General features: G+C 36.4%; 1 protein-coding gene across 2 annotated transcripts in view; it reads left to right on the top strand.

The window, feature by feature from the left end:
• Positions 1-8,882, top strand: part of LOC136035650 (calcium-binding mitochondrial carrier protein Aralar1-like) — an 89,428-nt gene extending 80,546 nt beyond the window's left edge. For both annotated transcript variants that reach the window (XM_065717557.1, XM_065717556.1), the window contains 2 exons: positions 542-632; positions 7,505-8,882. In XM_065717557.1, the coding sequence (XP_065573629.1) occupies positions 542-632; positions 7,505-7,661 (248 nt within the window). In that variant the 3' untranslated portion in view covers positions 7,662-8,882. The remainder of the gene's footprint in view (positions 1-541; positions 633-7,504) is intronic.
• The last annotated feature ends 3,306 nt before the right edge of the window (positions 8,883-12,188 follow it).

Raw genomic sequence — 12,188 nt, 5'->3', positions numbered from 1 at the left:
TCGTTATGCACGGGGATGGGTTTGTATAGAAAGTGGTTAAAATATCTACGAGTTTCTTTATCTTTTCCCTTTCGATAAAATCCAAATAACCGCGCTGCTTATCAAGTTTAAAAATAAAATTGTCCCTAGCCGAGAAAATTACATAAGCTGTAGCTTAGTAGACATGGAGTACTTTGTCTGTGAGGACATGGGTTCGAGTTCTGGTGTCGGGACGGGAAACGGGGGACAATGGCGTGACTCTGTATGTTTATGTTTAGCCGGAGTCGACGCAGCTCCAAATGGGTTACCTTGAGAAATAGGGGGGACACGGAAAGAGTTGGATGATTTACCCCCAGCCACGCATCTCACTCCCGGCCGAAGGTAGTGAATCAGGAGATCGGTACCTATGCTACGCAGTCCATTGGTCAGAATGCAAAAAAGATTTTTTTGTTTTTTGTAATTTATCCTTAATTAGCCTGTATTATTGCATGTTTTGTACCACATTTAGCGTGTGAAGTGTAATTTTTTTACGTCAGCTTAATAATTAGGTTTTTTCATTTAGCTCGGGTTTTCCGTTCTTCGCCACAATTTGGTGTTACCCTTGTTACCTACGAATTGTTGCAAAGATTTTTCTACGTTGATTTTGGTGGATCGTAAGTTGTTTTTTCTTTTTTTTTTTATATTATAGAAAGTTCAGTTTTTAAGTGCATTTTGTTTATTGGTTATATCCCCTAATTATGTGATTTATGCTTCCGTTTAGACTTTTCACTTCCTGTAGAGTCTTATTCTGGTTCAGTCTATGTGCTTTAAAACTTCAAATAAAGATACATTCTTTTTCTCGTAATGCACAAAAATTGAAAAGGCGTTTTGCTCCTTTTATAATGCTAATAATGAAATAATATAAGCAATAAAACAAAGAGAGAGAAATCTCAAAATGAAGAACAAAACAACGATTGTACTACCTGTAGAAGGAAAGGAAAAGGTGAACTAAAACGAGGGGTATTTTGTCTCTATAAAACTAGGAGTCTTCAGTACTAAACGTAGAAAAAAAAACTAATTAAAGGAGTTAAGGTAAAATCAAAATATAATCCTAAAACTAAAAATAATAAGAAAATATAAGAAACGATAATGTTAATTTGTTTTTGACATATTAACTTCGACTACACCTGTAGTCTCTCTTTAAACAATAATGTTATCGGAGTCTGTTGGATCTGTTTATACGTAGGAACACGAGTCTTGGTACTAGGCCATGTAGGCTTGGTACTAGGCTAGGATAGGGTGGTTGTTAAATGGATCAGTAGTTACCAAATTTCTGTAAAAGGTGGATGTAGTAGTGATTGCTGTCTCTAAAGCATCAACTAGAAGCCATGTTGTGACACCTTCTTAATATCCAGATGGGTTGCGTCCGGCTCATTGGCTTGGTTGTCCTAGAAGGAAATATATCACAACATTATTCATATACAATGTTAAAAGTAAACTAACCAAAAAAATGTTTTTTTAAGGATGTCAGAAAAACTGCTATCAAAATGTGTACTATGTAGATTATGGGAAGTTGTCATAGTCTCTTGAAAGAGTATATTGCTCGATCGTTCATATAGGAATGGTAACAGTTCCATCGCTGAAAATAGAAATTGAACGTTTATATTAATTATGTGTCGTTTGTTTCTTTGATTTTTTTTTTTGCGTAATACCCGAGAAATTTGAGTGGGGGACTACCCTGTTTGACCCCCCTGTCCGAAATACATTTTTTCCTCCTTGGATTAAGTCAGATTGCCAGTCAATTGCCAGCCCGTTGCCAGTCAAATTTTTCAGTTTTATGCAAGGTTTGATGGTGACAGCTTAAGTTGGGTTTGATTATGGTTTTAACCTGTTTCTGAGATTTATAGCCTAATTTAACCTAACCCAACCTAACGAAAACTACCTTCAACGTTTGCCATCAAAGCTTGCATGAGACTGAAAAATTTGACTGGCAACGCTGACTTAATCCAAGTAGGAAAAAATGTATTTCGGACAGAAAAAGCTGTCCGAAAGCTGAAAAAGCTGTACCGAAAAAGCTGATTCGCAAAGGTAATTGAATCCAAACAGAGAAAAGGGAACTGGGAATTTTGGACATTACATATTGATATTGGTTTGTTTCTTGTATTTTTTTTTGTTTTTAGTTTAAGGAATTATTTCAATATCTTAATTTTAGATTTTATAGATTATTTTAAATTTCACCTCTTTTCTTTTAATTAGTTTTCTCTATATTTAGTGCTGAAAACGCCTAGTTTTTTACAGGCGAGATATCCGTCGTTTAATTTCGTTTTTCCTTTACTTTTACAAGATAAGGTTTAAAAACAGATCGGTGGCCGGGCCACCAAATTGTTGAAATTTTCTTTTTTCGTCAAAACATTTCACGAAATAAGTAAAACAAAGAAAAAATAATTAAAGCGTCAGTCTATTCAATGAAAAATAAAAAGAATGAATTTTGATCAGAAACAATATGGTAGGGAGGACACGATGCTAAAATTTGGTTAAAAAAGGGAGGGGCAAGATCAGTTACTGAGCTGCCAAGTGGTAAAAGAGACCAGCACCTGTCAAAACAACACAAAAGGAAAACTCTATGTTATAGCCCAGAAGTAAGGGCTCGTGTCTTTAGTATTAGCCTTTTATAAATTGTCTTCTTGAATGTTGGTACCAGAAACGCAGTGTGCTTAGTTTCTAGGGTAGGTGAGCATGGCTGTAGGTGACTATTTATCTGCTCTTGATTACGTTTTGCAGATTACGTTGTGCGCAGTTTAGTGATTCTTATGTTTTTTTTCTCTGCCAACCAAAAAATCTCAGAAGTTTCAAAACTGTCGAAGTTAGGCAAACTTTACGAAACATTTTACGAAAACATCTGCAAAAATATAGCCCGTTGAATCACTAATTTTACCTCTAGCTTAAAAATAACAATAAATCGCTTCCGCCAGTGAGCATCCTGCCTTAATGTAAAAATTGTCATCAAAACTCTGATTTTTGTTTTTTGTTGTTTTTCTTAGTAGAGGCGCCATTTGGGCCAAATCTTGAGGTGGGCATGGGGCATTTGACAGAACTTGAGACTTTTATTATGAATCTAACCTACTTTCAAAGTTTACAATGATTAATAGCAAATAGCGTAATTACCCCAAGGGTCGTCAGATAATTACGCTCTTTGAACAGAATGGACATCGTGGATAATTATGGCCGGAAAAGGGCCCTTTGTGGTGGAAGCTTGGGCCCCCTGGAAAATCAGGGGTGGGCATTTGCCCACCCCTGACCCCCCCCCCCCCCAAATGGTGCCTCTGTTTCTTAGAAAGAATCTGGTTTTTGACTGCATCTTTGTGACCAAGAAACCGGTTAATCCCGGTCAGTCAAAGTTTGGTCGTTTATGCGCTCGTATTTTTTAATACGTTTCCTATAGTATCATTTATTCAATATAATAAGCAGTGGCATCGTTTGGGGGAGGGCCCTCTAGAATACATATGTTATGTACTTTAAAGAATAAATCCTCATTTTTTGTACATATATTGTATTTTCAACATCGAATTTAGTCCGTAGAGAGAGAGAGAGAGATCGGTATATTTAAAAACTATCGTAGCATAGAGCTAAATTCAGTTTTTTTACAAAAATCATACATTTAAACAGAAATCACACACTACAACTCAGCATTAAAAACTGATGTGAAAAAAGGCACAAATGAGTTTGCGTATCGATTGGTTCGTACTTTAGGGGGTACAAGTTTATTTCGTAATCGAGTTCGGCTATTGGGAGGGGCTGGTTCGGGTAGTAGTGATTGGTGGCTCTTATTGGCTAGGATGAATGTTCCAAATTGGTGAATAAGGTGTTCCAGCCGGACTTTAAATGGAGATAAATTTTATTTAGCGAGGGCTTGATCGTAGGGTATGCCACGGTCTCGGAGTATAATCCTTGTTGCTCTTTTCTGGACGCACTATATGTCGCGTAATAGGTACGCTGTGCGGATAGCAGATGGACCCCACACCGGGCACGCGTACTCGAGCAACGGGCGAACATAACAAGTGTAGGCATGGAGAAGGCACACCCAAAACGCCTCATTTTGGTACGTGTCTGAAGGCTTGCATTAGCCTTGTGGACGTAAATTAATATGGGCACTGAAACTACAGTCACTAATGAAAGTTACTCCTAAGATTTTTATTTCGTTCACAATCGGGAAAGGGACTAGAGGCATATCTATATTCCGCTTCAGAGGGTTGAAACGAATTATCTTCGACTTGGCTACGTTAATGGTAAGATTATGACTTGAGCATTCGGTCTTTAGCTGATCAAATAACTGGTCTGAAAACTGCTTTGTTATGATAGTGTTTTCGACCAGGTAAGCGAGCACTAGGGACAGATCATCTACAAACTTGTAACGGTCGTCGTGATGGTTAAGCAGGGAATTAATTACATCCAGGAAAATTATTCCAGCTAATTTTGTGCCTTGTGGGGCCCCGCAAGAAGTATCTGACCATGATGAATCCGAATCGTTTTCGTGGAGTGCAAAGACTTTATGTTTTCGGCCAGTTAAGAAGTCAAGTACAAGGCCAAGGGTGCATCGTTTGGCCCCCATTTCCTGGAGATTCATGCCTGCAGTCCGGTGGCGGATTAGGTCAAAGGCCTTTCGGAAATCCACAGCGCAAATGTCGACGAAACAGCTACCTTTTTCAAGCCATTGGAGGACGCAGTCAAACATCCGTACTAGGTAGATTGTAGTACTACACTTGGGGAGTCCACCGTACTGGAATTTATCAATACGCCCATGAATTTGTTTCAGAAGAAACTTGAGTATATAGGCCTCAGTTACTTTCGCCAAACAAGGTGTAAGTGAGATCGGGCGGAGATCGTCGCATGCACTAGGGGTGCGCTTTTTGGAATAATTCTAATATAGGCCCTTTTCCACTGTGACGGAAAAAGCCAGAAGCAAAACACTCGTTAATGATGCTGGACAGTGGTAATGCTATGAAGGCTGCATATTCACGTAGCAGTTTGGCAGTTAATTCACCAGGGTATGAAGATGTATTCGGTTTAATCTTCCGTAATTCCGTGTAAACATCAAACTCACTGACTATTATGTTGCTCTCAGGCTCACATTTTTCATTTATGGTGGACTTTTCGTGAGCCGTAATAGTTGGATAGGTAGTACAGATCTTGGTGAAGAATTCACTCACTTCTTCTGCACTGATTAAGGACCCGCCATCATTGCTGATCTTTACACTGTTGTCATAACCTTGGCCGGCCACCTTTTTCACAGCGTTGTGCCACTTTTTGGGGTCTGAAGTAAGTAATTGGGAGGGCATGGTTTCACGACCATACCGAGCTTTGGCTTTCTTTACCAAAGAGACTATTTGATTTCGCAATTTCTTGCCGTTGATTATATAACCACGGGAGTAGAGGCGAGACCTCTCTTTTATTAGTAATTTAATAGCTGGAGATATCCATGGTTTGTCGTATTCACTAACAACAAATGATTTTGTTGTAAAGATCTTTAGGTATTGACTGTATAAAGTGGCATTGAAATCGGATACCTTAGTTTCCAAGAGCACGGTATTTTACACTTCGGGGAAGTCATATATGCCAATCCGTCGACCGTATTCACAGATGGCCGACTCCGTACAAGGACGAACAGTGACACGGGATAGTTTGGGCTTTGGTAAAGACTCCCTTGCTTTCCAAAGAATTGCGTTGTGGTCTGACATACCAACGGGACCAAGAGAAAAGGGAGGGGAGTAAAAATCATCACAATTTGTGAGTATAAGGTCCAATATGCCCCCCAAAGAATGGGTGGGTATGTGTACTACTTGTTTTAAAGACAAACAAGATGATAACCAGCTCTTCTTGGTTTGGTTAAAGTCACCTCCTATAATAAAAGCAGGGCTACTGTATATACTTCTCAGGTGATCAACAGTCAGGACCCCTCGTCCCCAAAAAACTAAGAAAAACGGTTTAAAAATGTATCTTTTCGTCCCCCTTCATTTTGGTTGTGCACGTGGTTTGTGATTTTTCTTTTTCATATCTATATATATAAAGTTGATGAAATTGTTTCCTACAACCGTATGTGCGGAGTAATTACACATTTTCTGTATTTTGTGGTCTTAAATTTTTATTTTTAATTAATTTTTACTTGTTTAAAAATCAAAGAAACCGTTTGTATAGATATTTTGGAATAATATTTTCATTCGGGAAAATAATCATCTGTACTGCTTTTTAGTTGCATTATGATATGGATGTCACTGTAGTCTCCAAAACAGTGCATAGATTTTGAAAGGACTTGTCTTTAAAGCAATCCTTAGAAAGGAAAAATAACAGTAGCCTAGGTAATGAAATAAGGTAAATTCTTAATTTTGCTGTTGTAACTTATTTCACTTTGGTAAATTTATTTTGCTTGTCCTTGGGCATAAAAAAAGGCTTGAATCAACTACTTTTTCGCTTGTCTAGAGTGACATCATGAAAGTTAGAAGGGGCAACTTCATTCGCTTGTCTAGAGTGACATCATGAAAGTTAGAAGGGGCAACTTCATGGGACCGGGGTAAGAGTGAAGCTTTGACTAGAATGGGCTGGAGTATGGGCCTGTGCGGCCAGTAGGGTCATATCATGGAAATGAAGGGAGTGGGTGGCAAAAGTGTATTTTTCTTTAAATCTAGTAAGTTGCCATCTTTGTTGATCTTAATTTGTTCAATGAAAATGCAAGAAAGGCCATTTTTTAATGAAAATACTAAAAAACCGTATCAAAACAAAAGAGAGAGAAAGATGGGTTTATTAATATAAATAAACAAAACAAAACAACCAAATGGCCCGAAGCAGAGCTTGTTTGGGCCTACAATCCCATTACACATACAAATAAAAACAATACAAAAAGGAGAGGAAAAAGAAAAAAAGGAAAAGAAAAAGAAAAAAAATCAGTTACCCTGTATTTTGATCGATTCGGGATTTCATTTCAAAAAGACAAAAAAGATGAAACAAAAAGAAACAATTTCCATGTATAGGAGGGGGAAATCTTTCATGACAGATGCAAGCCCCTCCCAATTAACGCCGCAGTGTACATCTGTTTTAACCTCAAGTCATGTGGTGCTGTGTGCTTAATTGTTGATAATAATAATAATAGTAATTTACTTCAAGGTTATTTTAATTTTTTATCTTTGAATTATTCTTTGGAGTGACTAGGACACGTGCTGCGGATGAAGGGCAACAGATTGTTAAAGATTGTCCTTTTTGGCCAACGATCTATGGCCAAACAAAAAGCAGGGCCTCCCTGAATGGGGAGGAGGATATCATAAGGAAAAATTTAAGGGAAAGGGGAACTTCCTCGATTCAAAGAGGGAGGCTTTGAATCGGTTGGGATGGAGGAAGAGTGTGCGTTGCTATGTTGGCCTTAGACGGCTTGATGCTCCAGTGAGTTGTTAGTAGTAATATAAAGTGTCTTGTATTTAATAAAAACGTGAAACTACTTTGCCTTCTTTTAGAGAGAACGTGTTTTCAATTATCCATGAGTAAATTAATTTTATTTTAGGCGTCCTGCTGGATCTGAATCTCGGATAGTGACAAGTGCAGAAACTGCAAGGAGCTTGAATCCTGATCATATTGGAGGCTACCAAGTAGCGTTACCGATCTTAGATGGCGTGGAAAGTAAATTTGGCTTAGTATTGCCCAAATTTAAACCCCACTAAAGATAGTCTCGTTATTAGTAGTGAAAGTTTTTCTGTAATAATTTAGGCTTTCTGTTTGGTGGTGGCATTTGCGTCCCCCAAACCCCTTTTCATTTTCTTGTCATCTGATGATTATGATGATTATAGCTGGTGATCTTAGTACTTGCAATCTGTTATAAAAGATTATAGATTGTAGTTAGTAATGGAAAGGAAATTAATTTATTGCAATAGAAAGATAGATCGCTCATGTCTAAAGCGTAAAGTTAGTCCTTGATCATGTGAATTAATTTAGAAGCTATGTAACTTGTGATGTTGGCCAGAAAAGGGGGGCTCTAAAATAAAGTTGTAATGCACTACTGAAAAAGGGAAAAATTCATCAATTGAAGTTTTTTTATGGCGATTCAACATTTGTATTGTATTAGTTTTAACCCGTTCTTGTGAATTTAAGTTTTATGCGGAATACAATATCCTAGTTGTCTTCCATCATTTCTGTATATCTGACTCTTAGACTATGTAACATAATTTTACGTCATAACAAGACCCTGAATAAAAAGATCCTCCTGCAAGTATCTAAAAACTAAGTCTTTTTATTCGCTTTTATGTAAAATTACAAAAATATAATTGTTTTTGGAACAAAGTTCCAAAGTTTAGTATTGTTGAGTATTTTTAGAAATGTTTTCCTATCTTGCTTCTAAAAAAAAATCTTGGGTTGCTTTACCCTCTTTTAATCATTTTTAATCATTTTTCGCTTAATCAACAATTCTATTGCTGGTAACTTACGGGAAAAAATTTTGATAATGACTAGTCCAAAGTAACCTTGGATAAACAAGTCTAGAGATTTACTTTCGACCCGTATTGTATCAGATTAACAACCCTTCGTGGTCCTTTCGTCGGGAGAATGTCTTTGCCACTTCAATGCGGCAACTTTTCAACCCGTCTTTCATTGCATTGGATTAACGACACTTCTTGACTATTAAAGTCCTTGTGTCGGGCATACCCGTTCTATTAACTAGGCCTAAAACTCTTACTAACCTAAAACTTTGTCAAAAATTCAATAAACCTTTGCTGCCACCTATTTGCTCGTGGTTAAATCGATTTAACCATGAGCAATTAGAGGAAAGATCAGGGACTATCAGGATAGTGTTGTACATGAATATGATTTGGCCAGCTGTACATTTGAGAATATTACGTAAAGTGTATTTTGGGCTGTTCAGATATTTGTGAATAAATAATTTGAGTTTATTATTTGGATTTTGATGCGAGAAATTCAGACACTCTGTGCGTTTCTGTTTCTGTGCGTTTCTGACGAAAGACGTGTTTCTATGCGTTTCTGACGAAAGACGTGTTTCTGTGCGTTTCTTCGTGTTTTCTGTGCGTTTCTGTGCGTCTCTAGTTTTAAATTTGGATACTCGGATTGGTTGTTTAAACTGACTCCACTTTCTAATTTTTTTTTCTCTAAATGACTATTATTTCTTTCATCTTGTCACCTGATAAGGAATGGTCTTTATGCGATATTCCCTATAGGATGATTTTAAATAGAAAGACACCTGATGCTGTGAAATAGGTTTTCAGTGCATGACAAGTCTCGTAAGGATCTCGTAAAAGGTTCAAATCTGGTATCCCTCCCATCCGCTTTGGATCTCATCTGTAATATATATATATATATATATATATATATATATATATATATATATATATATATATATATATATATATATAAAATGAAAAAAGAAATCACCAATGCAACAGCACAAACACGGAAACATAACCATCAAAAAAAAGACAGAAGGAGAAAGGAAGACTGTTTTACTATTTAGTAATTAATATGGATCAGTACTTGGATGAGGCCTTAACTCTACTCATCCATGCAGTTACATAGGTCAAACAGCATAGCCATACACAATCAACCATAAAGAATAATCCGTGGATAGGCCGTCGTATCGTAAGTAAGTATAAGTCGTCATTTATCAAATATTAAAAACGATAAAAAAGACAAATAATTCAGAGGCGACAACCCAACACAAGGGCTCATCAGGAGAATACACACTTGCCTATAGGGTTTCGGCCCTTTAAATTCCCTACCCAGGCAAGTGGCGTGCTACCATAAATTCCCTATGGTATCCCCGTGCTAGGCATCACCCCCCAAAAATATGCCAATGAAAAAACAAATGTAAAACAACCAAGTAACTTCAGAATTTGCTTCTTATACCTTGCTTTTGCCCCTTGTGTAATTATATTAATCAGAATGAACATACCAATCCAAAATCTATATTAATACTGAACAATTATTAAAAATTTTACATTATATCAAATCGTCTATGTGACCTAAATAAAATTCAAGGAAATGAATGCAAAATAAGACCTTTTGAAGACACAACACATAAAAAATCCTTCGAAAATATATATATATATATATATATTGAAAAAAGAAATCACCAATGCAACAGCACAAACACAAAAAAAGTAGCTAAAGTCTAAAAAACTTAATTTTAAAGAAAAAAAATTGTTATGTAACGAATTCTAACTAAGTTTTCTAAATCAATGCAACGTCAGATAAGTTTTATTTATCCAAAAATATTGTATCATATAGCTTTTGAATGTATTTCTGGCAACACCGGCTAGGGGTTATTGTCAACATCTTAGTCACTGTAGTGTCTGCATCGTAGCAAAAAGCTAATCACAACTCCTAGGAACGGCACAAATATACTCAAAAGGGTTATCTGGTCTAGCTTCAAAAGATTTTAGAAATTTAAAAATTGCCGGTGGCTACTCATTGCTGTGACAGGTGAAGATGCTCCATGAACATCTGAGTAAATCCATGGACGTTATCAGTGAGGTATTTTAACTTTTTGTGATTTTCAATTTGTCAACTTAGCAGCAATAAAAATGTTTATAAGGCTAAACTAATAACGAAAGGAACAAATTCAACTGAGAAATTTGGTCTTGGTGTGATATATCATCATGCATGAGAAATTTAGTGGCGGAGACTTTGAAAACTTGGCAGGTGACCGATTCCGTCCATTAGTCTTCAGCTCCACCTTCCTGTGTCCCTCCAGGTTTTTGGTTGATGGTTTCGTTGTTCAGCGTGGACTGAAAGTTGAAGAAGGAATCATCCATTCCTTTGCTAATGTTGGTAAAATAACGTTTCTTCAGTCAGCTCCTTCCAAATCTGATTTCAGATCGTTATCAGCCAGTATCTTCATTGGTGTAGAAATGTCTTCTGACACCTAGGGCGGGACTTCAACTTATCGTCCCCTCCCTCATGGTTCTTTTTCTTCTGAGCTATTTAAACATAAAAATAACAACACTCATTTGAAGTCTTTACATTATGGAAACAAAGAAGTGACAGGAAAAGTAAATTGTACGTTTTAAACAATTGTATGTAAATAATTTATTAAATATAGGTTCTTGTACGCTTATTGTATGCTTAGTCTAAACATATTCAACGAAATGAGTGTGTTTAGGGGAGCAAACTCACCCCCCTCCGAAAATTATTCAAAAAGGGTAACGAGACATTCGGTTTGTCTTCTTAAGACAAACCGAAGACTTTATCTTAAAACCAAAAATTTTCTGTTACTTTATTTTTAAAAAGAAATCCACTTTTTGATTTGTTGACCCAGCAAAGTTCAATTACTATAGATAAGATTTCAACCAAAAAATAGAAAAAAAATCAGTCAATCATACAATCACAAATCCCAACAAAGTCTCCATGGCCTTTAAAAGAGGGAGATTATGAAACAAAGCTTTTAAACATTCAAACGCATAATATATGAAACATTTACTCCTAAAAATAGAAAAAAAGAAAGAAGAGACAGAATGAAAAGAAAAAGAGAGTTCATTTAAAAATGAGAAAACCGACAATTGAAATCAGGCGATGCGGAACTTTCCGGGCTGGACAAAAGAGAATGATAAAATATTAAATAAAAAGATACACATTTAAAAAATCACAGATTAAAATTGGTTTATGCAAAATCAGCCATCGGACGCTTCAAAACCATTATCTCTTTTTATGCAACTAACTTGGGAAAAAAATCAATAAATACCCCTATTGAAAGAAAAAAACACCTATTGAAAAATACATTCAAATAGAAATGAAAAAAAAAAAAATTGATAAACAAATAAAAAAAAGCATCTCTAACAATTCGTAAATTAAAACTAACTGTCAAAAAATCAACCACCAGACGATTGAGTATTGCAAAGAAATAACTTCAACGAGCAGCAGCTTGAAATGCTATTGAAGATGCAACTAGAGGGCTAAAATCAGACCAAACGCAAGGTGTGGCAGGGACTTTTATATCATCAAAACAACACAGGTAATATGAGGAGCTTTCAGATACAAAGGTAGGAGTCGAAAGTAAACGAAGCACATGTAAGGGCATAAAATGAACGAAGATTTAAAAGGGAATTAACAGGAAATTGATTTGTGCCAAAAGCATTGAGGTTTGCGGCAGCTGTGTCTGCTCGAAGTCTATGACACCTTTAAGAACGAATTTTAGTAGGAGAGGGGAGAATTTTACGAGAGTTTTCGTTGTAAGTGCCTTGGGATGT

This window comes from Artemia franciscana, chromosome 14 (assembly GCF_032884065.1).
Source record: "Artemia franciscana chromosome 14, ASM3288406v1, whole genome shotgun sequence".
Taxonomy (NCBI): Eukaryota; Metazoa; Arthropoda; class Branchiopoda; order Anostraca; family Artemiidae; genus Artemia; species Artemia franciscana.
This window is presented reverse-complemented; position numbering and strand designations above follow the sequence as displayed.